The sequence below is a fragment of the Rhinolophus sinicus genome, linkage group LG06 (genome assembly GCF_036562045.2).
Source record: "Rhinolophus sinicus isolate RSC01 linkage group LG06, ASM3656204v1, whole genome shotgun sequence".
NCBI lineage: Eukaryota > Metazoa > Chordata > Mammalia > Chiroptera > Rhinolophidae > Rhinolophus > Rhinolophus sinicus.
Window position 1 is genome coordinate 61,641,249 of NC_133756.1, and position 27,866 is coordinate 61,669,114.

The window sequence follows — 27,866 nt, forward strand, 5'->3', positions numbered from 1 at the left end:
CGAGGCTATAATATGTAAATTTTGAGAATTGATGGATAATATATTTACTGTTTCATTTCTATGAAATTATGTCTTAAATTATTTAATAAAGAGGTATAAAGTTTAAATGAAGTTCTAAAACAATATTCATTAATGCATAAATATTGTAATTCAGAGCACTAATTTTCATGAAAAAAACATTACATTTATTTCAAATTATTCTGTTAAAATTGGCCATATAAATTTCTAAGTGATGAGAAACTGAGACTAATAATAATAGCACACATGATGCATGAAATTTTGTAGGTCTTGTGGTATAGTGATATAATTATTAAGATATTTAATGGTGAAATAGTATTTACTTATTCCAAATTCAAATAGTTTCTTACCTTATACTGTATCCTCCTCTATTAGAAGCTCTGAATTATTTTTCATACTCTTTTTTTCAGCTTAATTGAGATATAGTTGACAAATAAAATTATATATATTTAAAGTGTACAACTTGATGATTTGATCATATTCTCTTCTAACACTATGTCTGTAAATCATTTTAATCAGCAAATTTTCTCATACCCAATTTTAATTCCAGTTTTTTTATCATACTCTTTTCCTCCCCCCATCCTGCCCAATGTCCTTCTTTCCTGGAACCCCAGGGTAGCGGTTCATTCATTTAGTGTACTCTGCTTCAGGCTTTGTACCGGGACTGCCCAAGTATAGGAGCTTAAAGCCTGATGGAAGAAAATGTATAGAAGTCACATTTATTATATAGGACAATAAGTGCTTTTTCTAAACTAATCTTTATAACTTGCAAGTCTGATTACGGTGGAAGTGTAGGGTGTTTGTAGGATGGAGAAAGGGAGATCAGTTAGGATATATTTTATGATATGGTTATAGGACCACAGCAAGTGCAGTAAAGGTAAAGAACAAAATGTATTTGAGAATTATTTGAAAGTCAGCAAGTTGTAGTAATCTGCTTGGGGACAGGATGGGGACTCAATCAGTGAAGGAAAAGGAGAAGTCAGCAGTGATTACATGTTTTTGTCTTGAGAGATCAGGTAAATAGTGGTGCTGCTGAACCAAAATAGGGAATACAACAGAAGGAACAGTCTTGGATGCTGACAGTAAGGAGTGGTAATGAGTTCTGTTTGGGATACTTTGAGGTTTCCTCGAAATATTGATGTGGCGCTATCCAGTAGGATGTTCGATATAGTGCTATAAAGCTATACTAAAGATAGAGCATTGGGCGCTACCAGTTTTGCCTGTCGTGAAAGTAGATCTAGAGTGTGTAGTGGAAGGATTAAACTAAGGTTTCGGATGGTCTGAGGATAGTCCATGAAGGAGCCTTAGACAAGGGAGCCAGGGAGTCAGTAGGAGTCAATAGAGATTGAGCAGGATGTAATCATGGAAGCCAAGGGAAGAGAAAATTTTAAGGAAGAAGAGGTCAAAATAGAACTAAAAAGATTAAATTAGGTGTAGCAATTAGGAAGACACTAGGAACCTTGGGATATTTAGGTCCCACATAGTCATGGGTATAGAAGGAAAAATGCTAAGAATAGAGAAGGAAGGTGAGAAAGTGGGTCAAGAATCGTGGTAGTGAAGATGGAAATGGGATTGAGGACAGAGCAAGAGAAGGGCATGGGGTTAAGAGACTGTCATTATTTCTTCAAATCTATACTCAAGTCCACTAATTTGTTCTTTAGTCATATCTCGACTGCTGCTTAGCCATTCTACTGAGTTCTTAATTTCAGTGTCTCTATTTTTCATTTGTAGAAATTCAGGAACTCCATTTTTTATGCCTGGTCTATTGGTAGTTTTGTTTTTACTCTGTTGTATGTGTTTAATAATTTTATTTTTAGTTATTGTCTTTATTTTTTCATTCTCCTGTCTGAAGTTGTGGGGACTCAATCCAACTCTTTTGTATCTGCTGATAACCTTGCTTCCTAAAGCAGTTCGTGATTTCTTAGTTGCACTCATCTTCAGCAGTTTATCTGTAGGAGTTTTGTGGCCTGGGTTAGGGTACATAAATTCATGCAAAGAGGTTTTATATTTGTTTCTTCCAAGCACACCAGGCATATGTCCAACTAGAAATTTTTATGCTAGTTTCTTGGCTTGGGTGCATTACCAAACCAGGCAGTTTCCATAACTTTTTCTTTTTTTTATTATTGTAAGAAGAACATACTATAAACAGCAAAGTGAGATGTTTATATGTGTGTTCAGCGTGTGTGTGTGTGTGTGTGTGTGTGTGTGTGTGTGTGAAGTCTCTAAAGATACAAATTATCACAAGAGTTATCAAGTTAAGGGAGACAAAGCTTATGGTGTTCCTCTCTCATTTGCTCTGGAACTGTTTTTAGTTTTATTCTAGAATAACACTGCCCATTAGATGTTTCTAAGATAATGGAAAGGGTCTATAACGGCTAAGACCACTTTGGTAGCCAATAGCTAGATGGTGCTCCTGAGCATTGAAATATGGCTAGTGAGAATCAGGAACTGAGTATTTTAAGTCATAATTCAAGTTTTAAAGATTGCCGAGAGACACATTTCTATGATTGATCATCTGCTATTAATAACATTTCTGGAGGGCTTTTTAGATACCTTAGTAAACAATGGGCAATATTTTCCTTAAAAAAGTGACTAATGAATATTTTTTTAGTTAGAAGCGATAGGTATTTTATAAAACTTTTCAAAAAAACAAACAAAAAACATCCATTTGGTAAATGTGTATATACGCATATGTATACATATGTCTATATGTGTAGACTGACATATATATTCTGATTTCATTTTCCCATTTTGCACATGAATAAATAGGTTCATAACTGCAGACAGATGGGATACGGACTTTTGAAGCTTAAGTTACAAAGTTGAGAGTCATTTTGATTGGCAAGAATAAAGGGGGCATGTTAGTATAAACATAGCACTGAAGTTTTATCATGTTTATGTATGACAGATTAAAAACATTTAAGATGTTATTTCCAGAGTATTTTTATAAAGACAAAGGTAGCCACCAGATTTGAAATATTACTATGAAGGAGTGATTATTTTCATATATGAGTCCTACTTATTCCATTACTCTAAGCTTTAGAGACCTGTAAATATTAGGAGCCAGATGCGATTATATGAGAAAAGTAACTTATTAAAATAATATTCATTATTTTTCCATTAAACTTCTCCTGACAGTCCTTTAAACTTTAATTAATTAGTTAATTAATTCTTTCTACCAACAAAACTTTTTTAACTGAAGAAAACATTTATGAGAAGTCTAAAATTGTCAGTGCTAAAAAGTTCTAGAGGACTTTTCCTCTCCCCCTAAAAAGTGTCACAGTGACTATGCTTTAACTTTGTCAAAGCATCAGTTGATGAGATCTTGTAATAAGAAGGAAACCCTATGAAAGCTTTTGCAGTGGGTTATTCAGGCAGCTGACTTCACAGCCCCTCGACAGCTACACGTCCCAGACACGTAGGCCAGCGCAATCTGAGAGACATGGTGTACATCATGTATGGTGTGAAAACAAAGATGGTCTCCCCACCCCCAGTTGTTTGCTTTGTTTTTATAATCTGGTAGCTATTTGGGATTTAAACATAGTATTCTTTTTGTTTTCCCTAATTATTAGGGAAAATTTCAAACCTATGAAAGTGGAAAGAATAGTAGAACGAACCCCAATATGTCCATAATTCAGCTTTGGAATGTACAACTTGTCCATGGACAATTTTGTTTTATTTACATGCCCTCCCTCCATCTCCTCCTCCCTCCCCTCTGGGTTATTTTACAGCAAATTCCAGACATTATGACTGTGTCACAAATATCTCAGTTTGTATTTCTCAAAGACGAGGATTCTTAAACATATCTTCAATACCATCATACCTAAAATAATTAATGATAATTCTTGATTAATCATCATATACCCAGTCAGTGTTCAGATTTCCCCGCTTGTGTCTCATAAGTGTTCTTTTTCAGTTGTTTCTTGAGATCAGGATCCAGATAGGATTTAACCTTTGCCATTGGTTGTTATGTCTCTTAGGTCTCTTTTAGTCTGTGGGTTCCCCTTCCCTTTGTTCCTCCCTGACCCCCCACTTCTTTTTCCTTGCATTTTATTTGTTGAACACTCTGGTCCTCGAGTTTTCTGTCATCAGCATTTGGCTCGTTGCATCCCGTGGCATGATTTATCATCTTCCACTGTCCTCTGTGTATCCTACATTGTTATTTAGGTACAGAAGCTTGATCAGATTCAGCTTACATTTTTACAAGAATATTCCATAGGTGTTGGTGTCTGTCTCCTACAGGAGCACATTGTGTCAGGTTCTCTCTCTTTAAAAGACATTGGCAGCCCTTGATCATCATTGCTTCCATCATGTGTTTCGATAGTGGTTATACTGCTGCTGTTGCTTCTTCAGGTATTAGTAGAATACGTCTGTTAAGAGACAGTTCCCCAAGTTATTCTTTGGCTACTGAGACTGGTTTTGTGCTCTTTACCATTCAGCTAACATTTTCCCTGATGTTCCTTCAGGTCCTGTGTAAATGGCACCCTTGTATGTAGTACCACCCAGCTGTGGCACGGTGACAGAATCCTGTGGGGAAATAACCACTTTTTTAGGTAATATCTTTGTGTTCACTAATATGTTCATATACATTTTTTTTTCTGTTCTCTGAGTGTAAAACAAGTTGATTTTCTCTAATGGTGAAAAAACCCACAGAATTAATTTACCTAAGAGGAAACGGCGAGATTGGTTGAAAGACTTTGAAAGAGAAACAGGCCCTCCAGAACATGACCTGGACGCAGCCAGTGAAGCTTCCTCGGAACCAGACTATAACTATGAATTTGCACAGATGGAGGTTATCATGAAAACACTGAATAGTAATGGTAAGGCCCTCACTCTGGATTCATTCATCTTGGGCAGTTCTTAACCTCACACAGTTCAAGGAGGTATAAGTACGTATAAAAGTAGTGTCATTCTGAAATTTAGACACATAAAATTGCTAATGCCTTAAAAAGGCCATCAGTGAGGGGTGAATTAAAAATTCTAGGGCTTGGTCTTCTCACTCAGGTAACCAGGAAGTGGGTGGAATCTCTTCCCTTGTTTCCAAGCCAGTTGTGGTAACATTTCCATGGTCCCAGAGTACTGAATGGCTGTGATGGAATTCTTTATCAGACTTATTACTGGGCCTGTCATTTCTGAGTCCTTCAGAGTATGAAAATCCCCAGGAGAGTATGAATCCAGGAATTTCAAACAGAGTCTAATGGAGGGGTTAAAGTCACAACATTTTACTATAAATTTAACTGGAAATTATACCCCCAAACAGACTTATTTAATATGCCCAGGTAACTTTTACAAAAATGATGGCTAAAATAAAAGGTTTTATGGGCTCTTTGCTTGACCTACACTCCAGCTTGAGGAGAATGAGGAAGAGATTCTCCTTAAAGAGTTATTTCTAGATCCCTCTTTCCAGAAAGTTTTCAATGTTTGTGTTAAAGTTCTTCCCCTCTATGTGTGAAAGGAAGTCCTTTACCCCTTCTTTCTTCTGTGCTCATACACACTTATGTACATGCAATAAAATACACACCACAGTTTCCTTGCTTGATATTTTATAAATCTGCTCTTTCCTTTTCCTATCTCCCAGTCTCCTAATTGCCATACTTAGTACCTGGGACCTAGAAGCAGGACAGGGAAGTTCCCTTGTTACCAGGCACAAAACCACATTTCTGGGACGAGAACTATTTTACAAGAACACAGTTGAGGCTACATTCAGGAGCACCTGAACCAGTTGGATTCTGGACTTTGTTCAACCTCACGTTCCCATTTATCTGTTCTTTGGCTACCTGGGATCCCTAACTCGAACCAGGGAGGGACTCCAGGAACCCTGAGAGCCCTCTGACAGGCAGCCTCTCCCTGACAGGGTGCTTGGAGAGCATTTTGGTTTTTCACAATTGAGTTCTTCCCTTAAATGTTTGCTTTTTCACTCTGCTCTTTGAATAAGCCTATCCGGGGAGAATTTGAACATGGCTAGTGAATTGTCAGTCAGATCTCTGGCATATCAAATTGGGGATTCTTTTGCATGAAAAAAGATTTTGTCCTTTATTTACGGATTTTTAGCCTCAAGTTCCCCCCTTTCTAATTATAAAAATGAATATGAAGAAAAGGCCAGATTGAGAAACAAGTGTAATGTATTAATATGAAGTATATAGAACACCAACAACAAAAAAAGGAGAAAAAAATTCCTTCATGAAAGAAGTTTGGTAATTTCTCTTTTTAAACATTCTTAAGATTAGGGATTAAATTAGCTCCTGGGGTTTTTCGCCCTGCAACATGGTGGACCACGTTGCTTCTTGCTCATCACGATGGGAGAATCCTGAAAGACATTCCAAAGTGACACTCAGGCATCAGGATCACATTAACGGCCATTCACCAACGTGCCTGAGCACCAGGCCTGTGAGTGAGGGTTTTGGAAGCCCAGATGGATGTGGGCTGTGACAGGACAGTGCGGGCTCCAAATGTCAGGTGGAGAAACACCCATTTGAAGAGGGCTTATTTCTTTCGATGAGGTTACCAAATTCTAGACATCTCTATCCTCTAGCTCTGCAGAGTATCCCAGTGGTATCAATTTAATCGTACATCATCCCCCACCACAGATTTCTAATTTAATCCAATTGCTAGCTTCTTGTGGTATCCATCGTAAACCCAAGAAACCAATGAGCATTTAGTAAGCATTTGTTAATTCCTCCAGTCCTCTTAGCCAAACCAATTAGTCATCAGTAGCCTGGCTCCTGGTATTCACGTGAGTTATCCATTTGTATTCCAAATCAGGCCTTGCTCTCCAGAGTTCATTTTATCTATTTAAAAGTAATGCTTTCCTGTCCCCACCCCACCGCTTACCCAATTCCACTAGTAAATGGAGCTTCCCTCTGTGGGGCACACAGAAACACTCTGATACAAGTGCTGAAATGCTGGTGGCTGGACAGTGTTGATGCGATTCCTCTCTGCTGTTAGGTGGCTTCCCGATAATAAGCCTGTCTGCCTGGTGGTCATCCCCTTGGTGGTCCTATTTGAAGATTCTCTTCCCTCTCCTGTGGTTTCAGACGAAGCTTCTCCACAAGCGCTGGGATAAAGGTTTTAACTGATTGGCATTAGTGTGAGGGAGCTTGGCTGATTTGTAGCCGTGCTGCTGATTGATGCTGGTGCTCCATGCTTTGGCAAAATCTAACGTGATTGGGAAGAAGCTGACATTTTCTGCCTGGCGGAGTTACTCTGTATTCATGATTGAGGAATGTTCCCTTTTCAATTAAGACCCCTGCCTCCCCATGTCCCAACTTCACTGCCTTCCCAGTGGTTAAAATCTGGTAGCTACTCTTTTTTCCCCATGTATCTGCCAGCACGAAAGTGTTCTTAGTGTTATTGCTACTGTTACTACTGTGTTTCCCCGAAAATAAGACCAGGTCTTTGCTCCAAAAGATGCATTAGGGCTTATGTTCAGGAGATATCATCCTGAAAAATCATGCTAGGGTTTCTTTTCCTGTTAGGTCTTATTTTCGGGGAAACATGGTAATGACTTAATTACAGTTAACTGCACAGCCGTCAGAACATCGTTCGTCCAAATATATATTTACCTGTGTTACCTCAATAATTTTTGAGTCTCTCAAGTGAATAATGACCTGAAACCCAATTCATTTGAATTAAGAGCAAAAGCAAACCTCATATCTGTAGACGATAATGCCTCTTTCCCAAGGATTCAGAATTAGGAATCAGACACTCATCTGTTTTCACTGAGTCAATGGTAGCTGTAAAGAGCAATTAAGGGGCTGGGGAAGGGTCATAGAGCCTGTTTATTCCATCTGGGATTAAAAGTTGTTGTTTTTTTTTCTCCCAAAGGATCTTTTTCCCCCCAATTTATTACTTTGGGCCTCTTGTTGTGAATTAATTCTAATTTTCTTTATCACATAAATGCCCCGCAAACACCACCACTACCACTGTCTGTTTTCCATTCTTGACAACAGATAAATATGTTGGAGTTCATTTCATAGTTACATACCAGGTAGAGAATAAACTGATGAAGAAGAGAAATACTCTGCCCAAAGTAAATGTGGTCTTTTCTCTCTTCCTAAAATGCTGACCTCTTTGGTATCTTGGCCTTCGGCGCCAGGCTCACTGAGTTTTAAAACATTTCATTGAAAAGGAGAAAAGTGATAGGAGAAAAATAAAACTGGACAATTCTCTTGGTAGTTGATTGGTTGTTTGAGAACAGGCCAAATAATCTTTGGCTTCTGTCCGAAGGCATATCATAGAGTCAGACTGACTTGCTGATTAGGGTGATCTATTTAAAAAATAGGCTGTGTAGTGATAAAGGCTTGAAACTGGTTAATTAATTTGAAAAGAATATGTTATCAAATATGTCTAAGAGACAGGTGTTTCCAGACTTGTGTTTGGATCAGAAGTTGAAAAAAAACGAACAGCCCTCAGCCCCTGTACCCTGTACCAGGGCATGGCCAGATCCAAGTCCCTGGATAGGGCTTACTACCCTGTTTCCCCGAAAATAAGTCCTAGCCGGACAATCAGCTCTAATGCGTCTTTTGGAGCAAAACATTAATATAAGACTCGGTATTATATCATTTTATATTTATATTTATATTTATATTTATATTTAATTTTATATTTAATTTTATATTATATTATATTATATTATATTATATTATATTATATTATATTATATTATATTATATTATATTATATTATATTATATTTATTATATTATATTATAGACTGGGTCTTATACTAAAATAAGACTGGGTCTTATATTAATTTTTGCTCCAAAAGATGCATTAGAGCTGATTGTCCGGCTACGTCTTATTTTCGGGGAAACACGGTAGGCTGCCCTGGGGCAGGCTTAGGGAGGAATGCTTTGAGTTGCTCTCCCTTCCCTATTTACAGGTTGATTTGTGGCCAAGGACAAAGCCTGGTGAGTAATAGGTGTTCATCATGGCAACTGCTAAAGCAGTTTCCAACAGTCATGGTCACATTGCCTCTGCACGGCTTGGAACCCTGGGGTGAAATCCCTTCTACTTTTGCCACTTGGGATCATGAGTGTTTCTACACAACACTGACTAACATGTAGAAATAAGGATTAGTTATCTTATTTAGTGTCTTTTAGCAAAAACTCTAGCCTATAATTTTATAAAATAGTGTGTTTTCCCCTTTTCTCTCTCTAGAAAATATTCATAAACACTAAGTTAGGCCCTTGACGATAAAGCTCTATATAAATATAATTGGAAGGTGAGGACCTGTCCTTTACTTTTTAAACCTAAAGCCTAAATAGAGCAAAAATATAAACTGTTTGAGAAATATAGTTTTAAAAAATTCTGAGAGAACTTTTCTTCTCTAGCCCTTACATTTAAAATTACTTCCGACTACTGCCAAAAAGATTTATATTATTCATATTTTTCTCAGGAGTTTAGGGCTATGTCAGAAATTTTAATGCTTTGGAGTACATAGATTTTTACTTTATGAAAAAGATCTTACCTGTTCATGGTCTACCTTTGTGTAGGGCTTTTTGTTTTGAAGGGGTTGGTGGGGGTGAGGTGAGGGGTGGTGGTGGTGGTTAATTTTCCATTAGATGTCAGGACTCTATGAAAAAATCTTCTGCTTTGAAAAAATGTTTAATTTTAGAATTTTATATAAGCAAAGAACAGTATTTCTTTTTAAACATCGGCTCTTTAACAGAGTACTGCTAATTCTGAGTAAAACATTAGAGGTTAGAATACCATATTTATTAATAAGTTTATGTTGGCCTCAGCCAGTTAGCTCTGATCTGAGATCATGTGTGATCTTAGGTCAGCTATTTAACCTTTCTGAACCCCAATTTCCTCATCTTTAAAATGGGAATGATATCCACCCTTAGGTTTGTTGCAAGGCTTTCATGAGATGATGCATGCAAAGGGTATAGTTCCTTTACCTGACGTATAGTGAGTAGCTAAAATAATTATTGTTACTGTGGTTATTTTTATTAAAACAACTCACCTGTACAGTGCATATCACGGTATTTTTAAATTGCTTTCTACTTTTTGTATTATTTAACACTTTTTAAAACTAACATGCTGTCTTTTTCTCTTAATTGCTCATATAGAAAATTAGTACAGTTTATACATTTATTTCACAAACTGATAGGGTCTTCTGGAAAAGTCAATCAATAGCTACCATCAGATGTTATATAAAATCCTCTTGTCATCTTAATTTCCTACTCTTAGCCTGGAAATTACATTGACAGTCAATATGCAGAAATACAACACAAATAGCACTGAATGACAGGCAGCTATGTCCATGAACAAGGAGGAAATTATGTCCCAGGCTAGTCTGAGAATATGACTGCCTCTCTTACAGGTCCCCTGTGCTTCAAGGAAATATTTATGTGATGGTGGTTTTCTTGTTTGCTATCCAGATATTCGTAACATACTGTTTCCCTAGTCTACTCACTTAGAAATGTCAGTAACTTTCTTCTTTGTAAATGCGATCAGTGCCTTAATCTTTCTCCATGGCTTTGAGTTCATTGGTCATTACCAAGCTAATGTCTTCCCCCAGCCAGTTAGCTCTTTAGGATCAAGTCTGACTTACATCACAGCCACCACCAGTTATAATATGGCTCCTTTGAGAGTGACCTATTAGTATCTTCATGCCTATTCACCACATGTATGTTGGTGACCTCTAGATCTGCAACATCAAAAAAAAAAATCAGAAAAATAGCCTATTTTTACAGGTGAATTACCTTCTTAGATATTAGCACCTGAGAAATTGTCGGACCATATATTCAATCAATATTTTCAAATATATGCTATGATCTCTAAATTTGCTCTCACAGTAGAGAAATTCAGGAGAAATGAGATTTGTAGTTAAAAATCAGAAATATAAACCCTTTGTCATATACGAGAACAATGCCAAATGTGCATAGAAATTGACTGTCGTCAAATTCAAATCTTGTGTGGCTCTATCTTTGACATTGCCCTCGATTTCATGATGTTTTTCTTCCCAATGGATGGAATCCCATCCCCTTCTCCTCTACCCTCTGCTTATATAATAGTAGATTAATGATCTATCTAAACATTAGGGTGATCTCATCAAATTGAGGAAAGTAACATGGTAGATGTGAAAAGTGTTTACATATAGGGATTTATTTATAATGTTAGTAAAAAGAAAACAGAGGATTCCATCTGACAGGGCTGCTCAGGCCTCTCAGAGAGAGCATGCTGAAAGGCCGTATCCTGGGGGAGGAACTGGTTCTTGCTGAAAAAGCACTGGCAGGCTGCCTGTCTTAGCCACCGCTGAAGACACCTTGCTTTGTCTCTTGGCTCACCAGACCCAGTTCAAAATGTGGTTCAGGTCCTGGAGAAACAATACCTGGAAGAAAAGCGGAGTGCCCTCGAAGAGCAGCGGCTCATGTATGAGCGGGAGCTGGAGCAGCTCCGCCAGCAGCTCTCCCCCGAGAGGCAGCCCCAGAGCAGCGGCCCTGACCGCCTGGCCTACAGCAGCCAGACAGCTCAGCAGAAGGTGACTCAATGGGAAGAGGAGAGGTAAGAACGGAACCCAGGTGACTCAGACCCAAGGCTCCAGTGCTGTGGTGCTTTGGACCCTTTGGGGAAGGGTCATGAGACATGGCAAAGGGGGATAAACCTAGCACAGGAGGAAATCTTAGTCCCGTATCTGGATTGTCAGCAATTGGCTTTTCTTTTAAAGGACATTAACCATCCTAAGTATGTTTACTGTTAGTTGTTAAAGACTCACCTGCCCCCCTTACACTTCAGTAAAAATGGTATCAAGTTAGAAGGCTTAGACTGTTAGGTATTGAAATGGAAATAGTTTGAGTAGTTCTTTAGCATAAAGGCCTTTCTCCTTATTTTTTATTTCTCTTACTTTTGGTTCTATTTAAATATAACTTCAATGTTAAAAATCTCCTAAATGTGAATTTTTAAAATTTATAACTTTAGAATACTTCTATCAGAACTGAGGTGGTGGTGGAAGAAATGGTAATAATAATAATAATAAGGACAGTAAGTTATTGCTAACTACTGCTGTGTTCTACGCATGGTGCTAATTTTATTTAATACTCCCAACACTCTGTGCCATAGGAACTATTATCTCTGTTTTGTAGATAGGGCAGTCAGTTTAAAAACACTGCCTAAATCACCCACCTAGAATTTCATTTACTAGAAATTCATTTACTAAATTTCTAGTAAATGAAAAGCTCAGAATTTGAACCCAGGTCTATCTCTAGACCCATTAATAACTCCTGTCTTATAATAATAATTAATAGTAATAAAAGCACTATCTGACATTCGAAGGGCATTAACATGTATCAGGTACTAAGTGCTTTACATATATTCATCCAGTCTTCACATTTGCTATTATATGTTATCATCTTCACCCTCGTTTCACACACATATGAGAAAACTGAGGTTGAGCGGTTAAATGTCTTTGTCCAATGTCATTTAGCTGGTAAGTTGGTACAGTGGGATCAAAGCCAGGGCAGTCTGACTTCAGCTCCTGCTTTAACTCTTGCAACCACAATGCATCTCTCTCAAGCAATGAGATACTTTAGTTGAGCTACATGCAGGGATGAGCCCTAAGAGGAGAAAAGGGAACTCTACCCTGCGTTAAAAGGCTCACCATAGTAATGCATTTGAAGAGAAGAGAGTCAATTACATTTTCCTCAGGAGCTGCCTGCTCATCTCTCTGGATACTGAAGTATGAATATTTATCATGCTTGTATTATTCTTTACATTTTACTGTGCCTGGACAAAACAGACAAAGGTTAGCAGATGGTGCTTTTTCTGTATTGCTGCCTTTTCTACATTTACTACGAACTGGTGGCTTGAAGCAATAGCTAGCTAAAGGTAATTTGTATAATTGTACCCACTAATATCCTTTCTATTTTTTTTTTGACAGCTTTCTTAGAATGTTTATTATGAAATAGACTCTAAATTACATTATCTGCTGATTCCCATCTACTTTCAGCAAAAAAGCAAAGTTATCTGGTGAAATAATGGAAAGCAAATTTTAAGAAATTCTAAAAAATGTGGAGAGATATTTTTAAGATAACCTTTTTGTAATACACACATGACAATTTTAAAAGAATTTTGTTGTATGATGCTTTATAGTAGAAATGGTAAATATATTTTAGGCAATTTGTTAAATGTACTGAAAGCTTTCAGAAGTGATGAGAAAAAAATCTGAATAAGATAGAATGAGGACAAAGGAACAAAAAATATCAGTCATGAAAATGAAAACAAAGTAAAAAGCATGCCTGGTACATGAGATTGTCCTAAGGATACGGAAACTCTGAGATCATAAACTAGAATGTTTTTACATTGCTTTAAAATGTCTAAATACTTAATTTTATTAATTAAAAAAGTTTTATTTGTCATCATTTTGCATACAGATCTGTTTTGATTATGTGCTAGAATAATAATTTGAAATTAAGGGTGAGTCTTATCCTTTAAAAAAGCAAAATAATTTTTCCAAAATTCTCAACATCATGCCTTTTAAATTTGTAGAAAGATAATTGAGTGATTTTTTGTCCTTGATAACAAATATGTTGTAAAAGACAAGCCATTTGGACCACTAGGACAGTTGGATACTCCTTAGTATTTCTATTTTAAATTTGATATACACATTTTAAAGTGTTAAAAATACTTCACGGTGTTTGTTGGTCACTTATTTCATAAAATTGTAGCATTAGTATTTTCATATTTGTTTACATAATACTTTTTTTTCTTTTTTTTTATTAGTTTCAGGTACACAAGACAAAGTAATACTTAGATGTTTATCATTTATATCCCTCACACTGTGTGAACCCCCCTCCCCCCATCCACTATCCCTCTGACATCTGACAGAGCCATTATATTTCTACTGTCTCTATTCCTAATGCTGTACTCCGCTTCTTGTAAGTATATACATACATACATATACATATATATATATATATACACACATGTATATGTGTGTGTGTGTGTGTGTGTGTATATATATATATAATTGTCATTCATTATTATTCAGCTTCAGGTGTACAATGCAGTGATCAGGCATCTACATCATCCCTGAGGTGGTCTCCCAAATGGGACACGTGTCCATCAGACACCCTACAAAATCTTTACAATATTATTGATTACATTCCCCAAATTAATTTTCAAAACCTCGTGGCCATCTTGTGGCTACTGACTGTTTTCTAATCCCCTCACCCCTTATCCCCACCCCCTGCCATTCTAGCAACCCTCAGTTTTTCCTCTATGTCTCCAAAACTGTTTCTGATTAGTTCATTCACTTATTCTTTTCTTTAGATTCCACATATAAGTGAGATCATATGGTATTTGTCTTTGTGTGACTTATTTCACTTAACAATGTTCTCTAGGTCCATCCATGTTGTTGCAAATGGTAAGATTTCTTTCTTCTTTATGGCTGCGTAATACTCCATTATATAAATGTACCACAGTATCTTAATCCAGTCATCTACCGATGGGCATTTTGGTTGTTTCCATGTCTTGGTGATTGTGTATAGTACTGCAATAAACATAGGAGTGCATAAAGATTTTTGAATCAGAGTTTTGGATTTCTCTGGATAGATACCTAGGAGTGGAATTGTTGGATCATGAGGTAGTTCCATTTTCAGATTTTTGAGATACCTCCATACTGTTTTCCATAGTGGCTGCACCAATCTGCAATCCCACCAACAGTGCACAAGCGTTCCCTTTTCTCCACATCCACGCCAGCACTTGTTGTTTGTTGATATATTGATGATAGCCATTTTGACTGGGGTGAGGTAGTATCTCATTGTGGATTTTATTTGCATTTCTCTGATGGTTAGTGAGGTTGAGCATTTCTTCATATGTCTGTTTGCCATCTGTATGTCCTTTTTAGAAAAATGTCTCTTCATGTCCTCTGCCCGTTTTTTAATTGGGTTGTTTGTTTTTTTGGAGTTGAGTTGAGTGAGTTTTTTATAAATTTGTGATATTAACCCCTTATCAGATATATCATTGGCAAATATCTTTTCCCATTCAGTAGGATCCCTTTTTGTTTTATTGATGGTTTCCTTTGCTGTGAAAAAGCTTTTTAGTTTGATGTAATCCCACATGTTTATTTTTCTCTTCCTTCCCTCATGAGGATATATCAGTAAAATCTTACTCCGGGTAATGTCTGTGAAGTTTCTTCCTATATTTTCTTCTAGGAATTTTATGGTTTCAGATCTTACATTTAAGTCTTTAAGCCATTTTGAATTTATTTTTGTATATGGTGTAAGGAGGTGGTCCAGCTTCATTTTTTTGCATGTGTCTGTCCAGGTTTCCCAGCACCATTTATTGAATAGACTGTCTTTACCCCACCGTACATTCTTGCTTCCATTGTCATAGATTAAATGGCCATATAGGCATGGATTTATTTCTGGACTCTCTATTCTGTTCCATTGATCTATGGGTCTGTTTTTATGCCAGTACCATGCTGTTTTGATTACTGTAGCCTTGTAGTATAATTTGAAGTCAGGTATTGTTATACCTCCCACTTTGTTCTTATTTCTCAAGATTGTTGAGGATATCCGGGGTCTTTTGTTATCCCATATAAATTTTAAGATTATATATTCTATTTCTGTGAAAAACGTTGTTGGTAGTTTGACAGGAATTGCGTTGAATATGTATATTGCCTTAGGCAGTATGGACATTTTAACTATATTAATTCTTCCTATCCATGAACATGGTATGTGTTTCCATCTATTTGTATCTTCTTTCATTTCTTTCTTCAGTGTCTTATAATTTTCTGAGTACAGATCTTTTACTTCTTTGGTTAAATTTATTCCCAGGTATTTTATAGTCTTTGGAGCAATTGTAAATGGAATTGCTTTTTAAATTTCTCCTTCTGATGTTTTATTATTGGTATATACAAATGCAACTGATTTCTGAATATTAATTTTGTATCCTGCTACTTTACTAAATTCATCTATCAGCTCTAATAGTTTCTTGGTGGAGTCTTTAGGGTTCTCTACATATAGTATCATATCATCTGCATATAATGACAGTTTTACTTCCTCCTTACCAATTTGGATGCCTTTTATTTCTTTTTCTTGTCTGATTGCTGTGGCTAGAACTTCCAGCACTATGTTGAATAGAAGTGGAGAAAGTGGGCAACCTTGCCTTGTTCCTGATCTTAGGGGGAATGGTTTTAGCTTTTCCCCATTGAGTATGATGTTAGCTGTGGGTTTATCATATATGGCCTTTATTATGTTGAGATATGATCCCTCTATTCCCACTTTCTTAAGGGTTTTTATCATAAATGGCTGCTGGATTTTATCAAATGCTTTTTCTGCATCTATTGATATGATCATGTGATTTTTATTTTTCATTTTGTTAATGTGGTGTATCACATTAATTGATTTGAGGATGTTGAACCACCCTTGCATACCAGGGATGAATCCCACTTGATCATGGTGTATGATCTTTTTAATATACTGCTGAATTCTGTTCGCTGATATTTTGTTGAGGATTTTTGCATCTATGTTCATTAGCGATATCGGCCTGTAGTTTTCTTTTTTTGTGGTGTCTTTGTCTGATTTTGGGATCAGGGTGATAGTGGCTTCGTAAAAAGTGTTTGGGAGTCTTCCTCCTTCTGGATTTTTGGAAGAGCTTGAGGAGAATAGGTGACAATTCTTTTTGAACGTTCTGTAAAATTCACCTGTAAAGCCATCTGGTCCAGGGCTTTTGTTTGTTGGGAGATTGTTGATTACTGATTCAATTTCCTGGTGGTAATCAGTCTATTCAGGTTTTCTGTTTCTTCTTGAGTTAGCCTTGGAAGGTTGTATGCATCTAGAAAATTGTCCATTTCTTCCAGATTGTCAAATTTGTTGGCATATAGTTGCTCATAGTAATTTCTTAAAATGTTTTGTATCTCTGCGGTGTCTGTTGTCACTTCTCCTCTTTCATTTCTGATTTTATTAATTTGGGTCCTCTCTCTCTTTTTTCTAATGAATCAGGCTAAAGATTTGTCAATTTTGTTTATTTTCTCTAAGAACCAACTCTTGGACTTATTGATCTTTTGTATTGTTTTACTGGTTTCTATTTCATTTATTTCCACTCTGATCTTTATTATCTCCTTCCTTGTACTCCCTTTGGGCTTATTTTGTTGTTCTTTTTCCAGATCCCTTAAGTGTGAAGATAAACTGTTGATTAGTGATGTTTCTTGTTTCTTTCTGTAGGCCTGCAATGCTACGAATTTCCCTCTTAGGACTGCTTTCGCGGCATCCCATAGATTTTGGGTCGTTATATTTTCATTTTCGTTTGTCTCGAGATGTCTTTTGATTTCTTCCTTGATCTCCTGGCTTGACCCATTCATTATTTAGTAACATGTTATTCAGCCTCCATGAATTTATGTGTCTTCCAGTCTTTTTCCTGTAGTTCATGTCTAATTTCATAGCACTGTGATCAAAGAATACAATTGGTATGATTTCAATTTTCTTAAATTTATCAAGACTTGTTTTGTGGCCTAACATATGGTCTATCTTAGAAAATGTTCCATGTGCGCTTGAGAAGAACGTGTATTCTGCAGCATTGGGGTGAAATGCTCTGAAAATATCGATTAAATCCAAGTGGTCCAATGTGTCATTTAAGGCTGTTGTTTCTATATTGATTTTCTGTCTGGAAGACCTGTCCCTTGTTGTCAGAGGTGTGTTGAAGTCCCCTACTATGATAGTGTTACTGTTGATCTCTGTCTTTATGTCAGTCAATATCTGTTTTATATATTTAGGTGCTCCTATGTTGGGTGCATAGATGTTTACTAGGGTTATGTCCTCTTGTCGAATTGATCCCTTTATTATTATATAGTGCCCATCTTTGTCTTTTAATATGTTCTTCATTTTAAAGTCTATTTTGTCAGATATAAGTATTGCAACTCCAGCTTTTTTCTCATTTCCATTTGCATGAAATATCTTACTCCAACCCTTCACTTTCAGCCTGTGTGTGTCTTTTGATCTGAGGTGAGTCTCTTGTATACAGCATATACAAGGGTCTTGCTTTCTTATCCACTCAGCCACCCTATGTCTCTTGATTGGAGCATTTAATCCGTTTACATTTAAAGTGATTATTGATAGGTACATAGTTATTGCCATTTTGAAATTTGTAGTTAGATTGTTTTCATCTTTCTTCTATTTACAGAAGTCCTTTTAGTATTTCTTGCAATGCTGGCTTGGTGGTAATAAATTCCTTTAGCTTATGCTTTTCTGGGAAGCTCTTTATCTCTCCATCAACTTTAAATGATAGTCTTGATAGTTAAAGCAATCTAGGTTGTAGGCCTTTGTTTTGCATCACTTTGAGTATCTCCTGCCACTCCCTCCTGGCCTTCAATGTTTCTGTAGAAAAGTCATTTGATAGTCTTATGGGAGTTCCCTTGTATGTAACCCTCTGTCTTTCTCTTGCTGCTTTTAGGATTCTCTCTTTGTCTTTAACCTTTGCCATTTTAACTATAATGTGTCTTGGTGTGGACCTGTTTGGGTTTATCCTGGTTGGAACTCTCTGCACTTCCTGGGCTTGTATGTTGGTTTCCTTCATCAGGTTAGGGAAGTTTTCGGACATTATTACTTCAAATATGTTCTCAATCCCTTGCTTCCTCTCTTCACCTTCTGGTATTCCTATGATGCGCATGTTGTTGCGGTTGATGTTATCCCAGAGGTCTCTTAAACCATCTTCATTGTTTTTTATTCTTTTGTTTGTGTGTGTTGTTCTGTTTGGGTGATCTCTGCTAACTTGTCTTCTAAGTCGCTGATTCGATCCTGTGCTTCATCTAACCTGTTGTTAATTCCTTCAAGTGAGTTCTTTATTTTGGTAATTGTGTTCTTTAGTTCTAACTGGTTGTTCGTTATGCTTTCTACATCCTTCTTTATGTCGTCTCTAAGCTCCTTAAACATTCTTATCATCAGTGTTCTGAACTCTCTCTGATAGGTTGGTTACCTCTGTTTCATTTGGTTCCATTTCTGGAGGTTTCTTCTGTTCTTTTATTTGGGACATGTATCTTTGTTTCCCCATTCTGGCTGACTCTCTGTGTTTGCTTCGATGTATTAGTTAGATCCCCTAGAGTTCTTAGTTCTTACTGAGTTATCTTATGTAGTATGTGTCCTTTATATTTGACTTGCACTACTTCGTTCTTCTCTGCGTGTGTTCCAAAGGTGACTCTTGTGTTGTGCATATTGTCCTGTTACAGAAGATCTTTAATTGATTTTCACTTGTGAGTAGGTGGGGTTAACTCGTAGGCAGACTAGTTGTGAGACTTGGCTCTGCCCTCCGCAGGGTGTTCTGCTGTGTGAGGGTTGACCACTTAAATGTCGTTTGGCCTCTATGGGCTTTTGTGCCTGTAGAGAATTCCCACTGGGTAGGTCAAACCTGGTAGTACTCTGGTTTGGTCTGGAGTTGGCCTCTGCATGTGTTGAATCTTTGCCTCTTAAGCTGGGCCCTGGTAGGGCAATTTCAGAACAAAGCAAATCACCAAGCACAACAACAACAACAACAAAGAAAAAATCAAATACCTTCACATGTAAAAACAACAGACAACTCCCACTCAACACAGGCAAAGATATCAAAGATATAAAGACAAAACAAAACAAAATAAAACAAAAAGCAGCGCCAGTCTTGGCTTAAACCCACCAACTGATCACCAGGTTGTCCTCTGCTGTACCAAAGAGTCTTCTGTGTATTGTGCAGGCAGAGTCGGTCACCTGGTGCCCAGAGTGACGTTGGAACTGCAAATTTAGAATCGTGGGGCTGAGGGGTCTGGATGGTAGTTTCTACAAAGTCAGTGCAGTTTCTGCTCTTGCCTGCACATATGCGCACTGAGAGTAGCACCACCAGCCCTGTGTCCAGTTCTCCTGAGTCTTAGGGCACTTCTTCCGCGTGCGTGCGTGCGTGCGTGCGTGCGTGCGTGTGTATGGTGGGCTGGAGATTTCTGAGCTTCTGAAAGCCCAGAGCTGCATCTGCTGCCTACTGCTGATACCTGGAAGTGCCCCTGCAGTTGTAATTGCCCTGCCCTAGGCAGGCCAGAAAGGGTGGGGACTGAGGATGGAGGGGTCTTCTCTCTCCCAGCCCAACCATGTCACACTCTTCCCGCAGGCCAGAAAAGGTGGTGGCTGGGGGTGGAGGAGTCTCTTCTCTCCTCGCCCAGCAAAAATCACACTCTTCCCAGCCTCTTCCCTGGGTCAGAGCTGCACGCCAGTCTTTCCAGAGCCTGAGCACTAAGGCTCCTCTGTAATCTGACACTACTCCTCAGTTCAGGGGCCAGTTTAAGTCTCTGGGAGGGTTAGGGTAGGATTGGAAGAGCGGGGGGAGGGGCCCAGGCATGGAGTTTATGTCCTTTGTCCAGCCTAGGGCCCAACTGGAGGTCTCACTGAGGTTATTGCCTCAAATGCTGGATATGCTGCCCCCTCAGCGGGAGAGATCAGCTGTGGGACGCAGGGAAAGAGCCCACCTCCTGGCTTTTGTGTTCTCTGTTCCGTCCTGGGATTCCCTGTGTCTCTGCAGCTGCGGATGCTGGCCGCGTTTCCACCGCTGCAGATGCGGGCATGTTTCCACAGCTAAAGGTGTGGGCCGCGTCTCCACTCTGCTCCCTTCCCTCTTCCCCTGCTCGCCCAATTTGCCCACCTTCAAGTAATCCTTGCACGAGTCTCTTAGCTGTTCTACGGGATGATCAGAGAGTCCTTTGAAGGGTTATAGATGTCCTATTTGTGATAAGATCCGGAGGAGGACTCAAAAAGTGCTTCCTGCTGCCGCCATTCCTATGATGTCACTCTATCCTTTCTAGTTATTTCCCCTATTTACTTTTCTATGTACTGAAGATTACAAAAGACCAAAACAAAATTATGCAATGGAAATGGTGGATTGCTTTTATTTTTGTTTTCTTTTTCTTCTTTTTTTTGGATTGCTTTTAATTGTAGTGTTTTTCAGTTAAATGTCAAAAAAATTTTTTCAGTTTGTCTAATTCCAGATAGATTCTCTTTGAGGTTCAAATTCTTAAAAAGAAACGGTAGTAAGGATGATATTTTGAATAATGGTTACAATATTGATTTCGTCAAGTGTCACTGGATAAAATTAAGATGCCATTAATGGTGTATGGATATTTAAGAAGCTGGGACTTTCACCAAGTGAATGTTGATGGCTTGTAAAGTATTGAAGGACTCATACCTAAGCCAATGTTGAAGATCTGAGAATCAAGTGTGTTTAAGAGCTAGTGAGAATTGCAAAGAAGCCTAGAGATGTAGTTCATTCTTTCTGTACAGTTAGAATGTAGTGTAGAGTAAGATATAAATAGGTAAACATAAAATTATAATAGTAAATTTGAAAACAGTTTCATTCAACAATAGGAAGTGTTACAATCATATAGTTATTTATTTGTTGTTTGTCTCGTCCACTGGAAAATAAGTTCCAAGGGGCAGGGAGTTGGTTTCATTCATTGAAGTATCTCCAGCTCCTACAAGGATGTCACATTTTCAAATGTTACATAATTTTAAAAATGGTTTTTAGTTACATGATGACATATTTGCTTCTCATCAGTGGTTACCAACAGATATCCCACAGAACCCTGTGGGGAGGAGGGAAGGATTCGAGGTGATTTGGCAAAACTAGATTGGAAAATATTGCCTGAAAGGAGTTTTCTACCATTCTAATAATATGACTCCCTTAAAAACAGGACGGTAGTTTTCTTTTCTTTTAGATTTTCTCATTTTGTTTTCTGCTACACCATAGGGATGAACTCTTCCGTCAGAGCCTGGCAAAACTGCGCGAGCAGCTCGTTAAAGCTAATACCTTGGTTAGGGAAGCAAACTTCTTAGCTGAGGAAATGAGCAAACTCACTGACTACCAAGTGACTCTGCAGATCCCTGCTACAAACCTCAGTGCCAATAGAAAGGTAAGAATGAGAGCAGGATGTGCAGTAGTAAATACTGTAAGATAGATTCGTAAACCTGACATCCAAGAAAACACCCATGAGGAGATCCTGATGTGAGCCTGAGCATTTATTCTTTGTAAGACTTCCCTATAGACCTACTCTTGTGTTTATGCCCTTAGATGTTATGATCAGAATACGAGAATTTTGGTGGCTTGAGGGACTGGTTAATTGAAGTGCTTCCTTTAACACTAGAAATATATATAAGTAATCCCACCTGCTTTTCTCTTTCATGTAAGTGCCCCCCTCTGAAATGGGGGATGGGTGTGTGTTTTGTTATAGTCCCATTTTAAGAGTGAATTCTTCAAGAAAGGAAGACTGGTATGATACATGTCTTTATGTGCACAAACGGATGCTCTGCAGCCATTTGGATGTTTCCCATCACTTCAACTTGAAGAATTTTTCCTTTAAGGAGAAGCTTTAAAGAAAAGTAGTTTTTCATCCATTCATTTTTCCCTCCAACAAGCAAGCCAGAAATGATTCAGGGAGTAATATCTCATCACGCTGTCTGGGTTTTAGTTATTTGACCAAGTAGTTCTCCTTTGAGAAATGTATTCTAAGTCCATAGTCATAGAAGGGAACTTAAAATTTTATGTGCTTTTTGTACAAAGATGCTTATCATAGTGTCCTTTATAATAGCAAAAGTTGAAAGCAGCCATGTTATTGAACAGTAGACTAATTAGTCAAATAAGTAGTATATCCACATAATGGATTGCTGTCTTACCATTAATAATCATGTTTAAGAAGAATGATCATAATGTAAAACTATGGAGAGAGAATTGGGATAGGAAATTTATCTTTTTGTTTGGTTCTGATTGTGATAAAAAAATTAAGTATGTGCCTGCGTATACATAAAAGATGGAAAATAAACCAAAATATTTTGTAGTTGGTAGAAGTTCATCCTCTTTTGTATACATTATTTTTTTTTTAACTTGCTATATATTGCTTTAACACTCCAAAAAGTTATAACAAGATTTGTTTGTTTTTCTTCGTTCTGCAGAGAGGAGCAATAGTGAGTGAGCCAGCTATTCAAGTGAGGAGGAAAGGAAAGGGCACCCAAGTTTGGACCATTGAGAAGCTGGAGAATAAGTTAATTGACATGAGAGACCTTTATCAAGAATGGAAGGAAAAGGTTCCTGAGGTAAAAGTGACAAAACGTAAAGAAGATTTGGTCATGTTAAAAGCAGAGAATATAAATAATTTAATCATCAGAACACACACGCAGGCACCCACACACGCACACAAGCGCCAGTGAATATTTGTAGTGGTACTTGGACATTTATATTAGAAAAGTAAAGTAAAAGTGATCTTGAAAAGAGTGCTTAGTTGAATCAGTAATATATAATGTGTGATCCCCACACAGATAGGACCTAAATAAAGAGAACATGTAGCGGATCCTTACTTGCCTGCATTTGACTACACTTCATGTGAAATGAAGTGGAACAAAGTAAATTTGTGCTGTTGTGTCAGTGTTGTGAAAACTCATATGGATGAAGTCAACATGGATTTTGTATTCCTTAGCATATGCTCATGCTCCCCTAGCTATGATTGCGTCTGGGTAGATTACTAAGAATAATTATAGAGAACATAATTAATTTTTTGGACATTAGTAAGGGGAAAGAAGACTCAGCAAAGGAAGTGAGGCAAAGGGAATAAAATGATACAGGCTGCAGGTGGGGTGTGATAGGGAAGACGAGGCAGTACCTAAGGGTCGTCCACACAGATACCACTTAATTCCCCACCTGTGTGCTCATTTTGTTATTTTTATGGACATGATCCTAACTTCTTTACAACTTGTCTGAATAAATGCTTTAAAAAATTTTAAATGCGAGTTTTAAATCATATTATTTCATTTGATGTTTTGTTTCCTCCTCTCCTGTCCACCTGCCTCTCTTATCACTCAGGCAAAGAGACTCTATGGGAAACGAGGTGACCCTTTCTATGAAGCCCAAGAGAATCACAACCTTATTGGCGTAGCTAATGTGTTCTTGGAGTGTCTCTTCTGTGATGTGAAACTTCAGTATGCAGTCCCTATCATCAGCCAGCAGGGGGAGGTAACGACAAGCCAGCCTCGGAGAAAATGATGGTTCAAGTTTTGGGTTTTTTAAAATTTAACTTGCATTCTTGAGGTTGATCGAGAAACTAGGGAAAATAGGATCCACATCTTTTTTTTCTCCTCTAATATTAACAGAAACTATTAAAATTAAGTCATAGTTGTAAAAGTTGTAAGATATTTTATATTTGTAGTTCACAAGTTTCTTCTTTGTTTTAATCAAATTAGAACTCTTTTGGAAACCAGATTCAGCTCTGTGCCCCAAATTCATTTCTGTTTTAATCTCTTACCTTTGTGATACACTGTAGTTCTCTTTTGGCCTCTGAGTGGTCTTTAAGAGACACAGCTTGAGAGGACTATTTTGAAACCCAAAGTATTCAAATAAAACAAGCTTCATCATCCTACTGTTATCCCTTTTAAACTCTCATATTTCAGTTATTTAGATATACTGGCTTTGTGTAGGCCTAAGACATTTCGGAAAATGTTCAAGTTCAAACTTGTATTTTATCCATTTCATCAACTGATGTTTTAATTTTAAATTTAGTAACACCCTTATTTCCTAGCTTGTCCTTCAATAACATGCAAACTTGAAATACTGTTATTTTTTGTGCTTTGAACCCAGAAACTAAGCTCTAGGTTCCCAGATGTGGTGTGTAAGCACATAGCCGACCTTCTGCATGTGGACATTCTGTTCTAGAAGACCAGTGGGCTAGGGTTGTTGTTTCCAGTGTTAAAACTGGGCACAACTCCTGTGGCGAAGGGATCCAGTGGATGAGTCCCCAGTCAGAGTTCTTAAGCTAGGGTCCATGGACTTGGAGAGTTCCATTAATCCCCCTGAATTTCTATTTAAAATGTATTTGATTTGCAAAAAGCACTGAAAAAACTTGAGAACCACCACCTTGTAACTATTTCTCTTATTCCCTCCCCTCTTCCTACTTCCTCATATTTGTCTCACTTGTCAAATGCCATCAAATATATCTCAGGTGCTTGGTGCCAGTGCAAGTTGCTATATGGAAGTTGGGTCTGAGCTACCTTTAAAAACAAGCCTCACTATTTAAGATGACAGCGGCACTGCCAGAACATGTGTCACCTTCACTTCAGTCATTACAACCCTAAATTGTGTTATGAAAGATAACTTGGCCAATTATAACACTCTGAGAATGCAAATTTCAGGACAGTCCCTATCTTTTAATTTGGTTCTGTGAGATAACTTGGAGACACTGTGAAACTAGCATCTATTCTGAGAACCACCAGGATAGTGAGGACACTTTAAGCATTTTTATTTGTTTGTTTGTTTGTTTTTTTAAAACAATTCAAAGGAATTCTTTTCTTGTAACTTCCTGGCTTTGTATATGCCATTTCTCCTGGAGCAACTCTCCCCACATTGTGGAGCCTGTCTTCACCCTGCTTCCAGCGCCAGTGTGAATTACAAGCTGCTTCTCTACTCCCAGGAGAATAGGAACTCCCTAAGCCCAGTGGCCATGTCTGTTTGGTTTACTCTTGTTAATACAGTATTTAGCGCAGTTCCCAGCAGAGTTAGTGCTTGATAAATATTTGTTGAATAGATAAATTTATTCCATATCAACCAGTACATATCTCTGTTATTGCAGCTAGTCTACTTTTTTTCTTTTGTTTCACTAGATCTTTGCTTCTCTGTCTTTCCCCACTTGACTGTTGAGTGCCTTGACAGCAGAGCCCATGTCTTTATTTTGATACTCCCATGAGGCCAGTTACTTATATGATCAAATGAGTAAGTGAATGAACATATTCGTACATGGGAAATAGGTGACTCTAGGTATAATATGATAGTTGCCTTTAAACTATTCATGGGCTATCTTACAGAATAAGGATAAGAATGCAGATGACTCCAGAAGGCACCTTGCAGGGAGGTAAATTTGGCTCAAAGTCAGGCAGGATGATTGGAAGGGCAGCCAGTGGAATGTACTGGCTCTGGGACTGTTGAGCTTCCTGTTGCTGGAGATGGCCAAGCAGTAACTGTGGAGCTGCTCACCAGGGGTATTGTAGAGTGCTTGCTGTCTGAGGTCTGTGGGATGCCTTTTAAGTCCAGGGTGCTCTGCTTCCTTGACCCAGGTTGCTGGGCGTCTCCATGTGGAGGTGATGCGTGTTACAGGAACTGTCCCGGAGCGCATAGTGGAGGATGACTCCTCAGAGAACTCCAGTGAAAGTGGGAGTCTTGAAGTCATAGACAGCAGCGGGGAAATCATTCACCGAGTCAGAAAACTGACATGCCGGGTAAGAGGACCATGATGGGGAGGCTCAGACAAATGACCATTTTACTTCAAAAGCATTTTATAGAAAAGCTTATGAGTTTTTCATGGAGCATAGTAAAAGTTAAACTTCCTGACAATAAATACAACGGTGGACAGTACATTTTCCAGAAGTATATCAGGTTTTCTGATGACAGTTGCATGATATTTCAAAAGTCTATGTATACTTAGCATGCAAAGATTGTGTGTTGCTCCGTGAATTATGCTTTTCTAGTAAAGGTTGCATCTATGTCACAAACTCAGTCATTGGAAAAATTTTAGAGGGATGTGTGCAAGTTTATATATACTGTGGTTATAGAACTATGGTACAAATTTCATTACAGATAGAACCCTTAATGAAATGATGCCAAATATTTTCAGATGTCAAACGGATGACTAATTTGTTTATTTCATCACTTACACTTAAATTTGAGTTAGTTGAAATAAGAAAAGAATACATAGTTTAATGTTTTCTTTGTGGGAGTTATATTTGCTTTATCTTTCTTTCTTCTTTTTTTTTTTTTTAATCTCTCCAGGTAAAAATTAAAGAGGCCACGGGGCTGCCCGTAAACCTCTCGAATTTTGTCTTCTGTCAGTACACATTTTGGGACCAGTGTGAGTCTACAGTGGCTGCCCCAGTAGTGGACCCAGAGTTGCCCTCCCCCCAGTCCAAGGATGCCCAGTATAGGGTGACCTTCTCGCACTGTAAGGTACAGGTGCCATTATGAAAGGAGTTACGTGGGAGGCAACAGATCTGGGTGTAATTCAGAATTCTACATGGACTTTAGAAGTTTTCCCCATAAGAATGTTTAACAAACGTAATATGTTTCTTGGGCCTTTTAACCTCAAAATGTACTGGAATATAATTTTTAAAAATTTAAAAGTATTTAAAATAAAATCTGAAAGACCTCTAATCAAAATCATATTCCCCAGAAGTGTGATCACCAATGACAGTTTGCTGAACTATTTTTTGTGCTTCACAACTTTTATACTTGTATGCGTGTGGTAAACATATGTTCACACAAATAAATAGGGACTGAGAACATACACTCTTACTGTCATGAAACATAACTTAAAACACTTTTCTTACAAAAATGTGATCACATACATATTGTAGAATTGCATCTTGTTATTTTAATATATGTGGATACCTTAACATGAGTTGCTATAGGTATTTTTCATTCTTCTGAATATAGCATAGCATTCTAAACATAGTATTCTAATGTACCATATACATTTTGAAAGAAAATATAAAATGGGAAGAGTGAATTTTTGGTGAGTATTTGACAGACCTACTTTGTGACATCAGCTATTCTTCCTGGCCAACAACTAATTTCTGACAGATGGACTTTATCCTCTGTGTTATTTAGTTTTTCTTTGGACAGTCCTGAATAGGTACTCAAGACCTTTTTTTAACTTTTGCAAATTGTGCCTATTTCTGTTTAGTTCTACACTTAGAAAGCAAATCTATATCACCATCTATAAAATTTCACATATGTAAGAACTACTAAGTCTTTCTTTTTCTGAAAGTAAATAGCCCATATTTTTTTAAACCTCTGTTCACCAATCTGTTTCTCAGAATCTTTATTAATGATATTTTGTTTCTGTTCTCACAGTACACTTTTAAATAT

At 37.7% G+C, this 27,866-nt stretch overlaps 1 protein-coding gene across 9 annotated transcripts in view; it reads left to right on the forward strand.

The window, feature by feature from the left end:
• The window catches only part of KIF13A (kinesin family member 13A), a 187,102-nt gene that overhangs the window by 127,334 nt on the left and 31,902 nt on the right, over positions 1-27,866 (forward strand). For 5 of the 9 annotated variants that reach the window (XM_074335179.1, XM_074335181.1, XM_074335182.1 and 2 more), the window contains exons 15-23: positions 4,485-4,571; positions 4,672-4,838; positions 6,964-7,083; positions 11,315-11,528; positions 21,717-21,879; positions 22,916-23,056; positions 23,820-23,969; positions 26,060-26,221; positions 26,772-26,945. In XM_074335179.1, coding sequence (XP_074191280.1) covers positions 4,485-4,571; positions 4,672-4,838; positions 6,964-7,083; positions 11,315-11,528; positions 21,717-21,879; positions 22,916-23,056; positions 23,820-23,969; positions 26,060-26,221; positions 26,772-26,945 — 1,378 coding nt within the window. The remainder of the gene's footprint in view (positions 1-4,484; positions 4,572-4,671; positions 4,839-6,963; positions 7,084-11,314; positions 11,529-21,716; positions 21,880-22,915; positions 23,057-23,819; positions 23,970-26,059; positions 26,222-26,771; positions 26,946-27,866) is intronic. The other 4 variants (XM_074335183.1, XM_074335185.1, XM_074335186.1 and 1 more) reach the window with 1 other exon arrangement.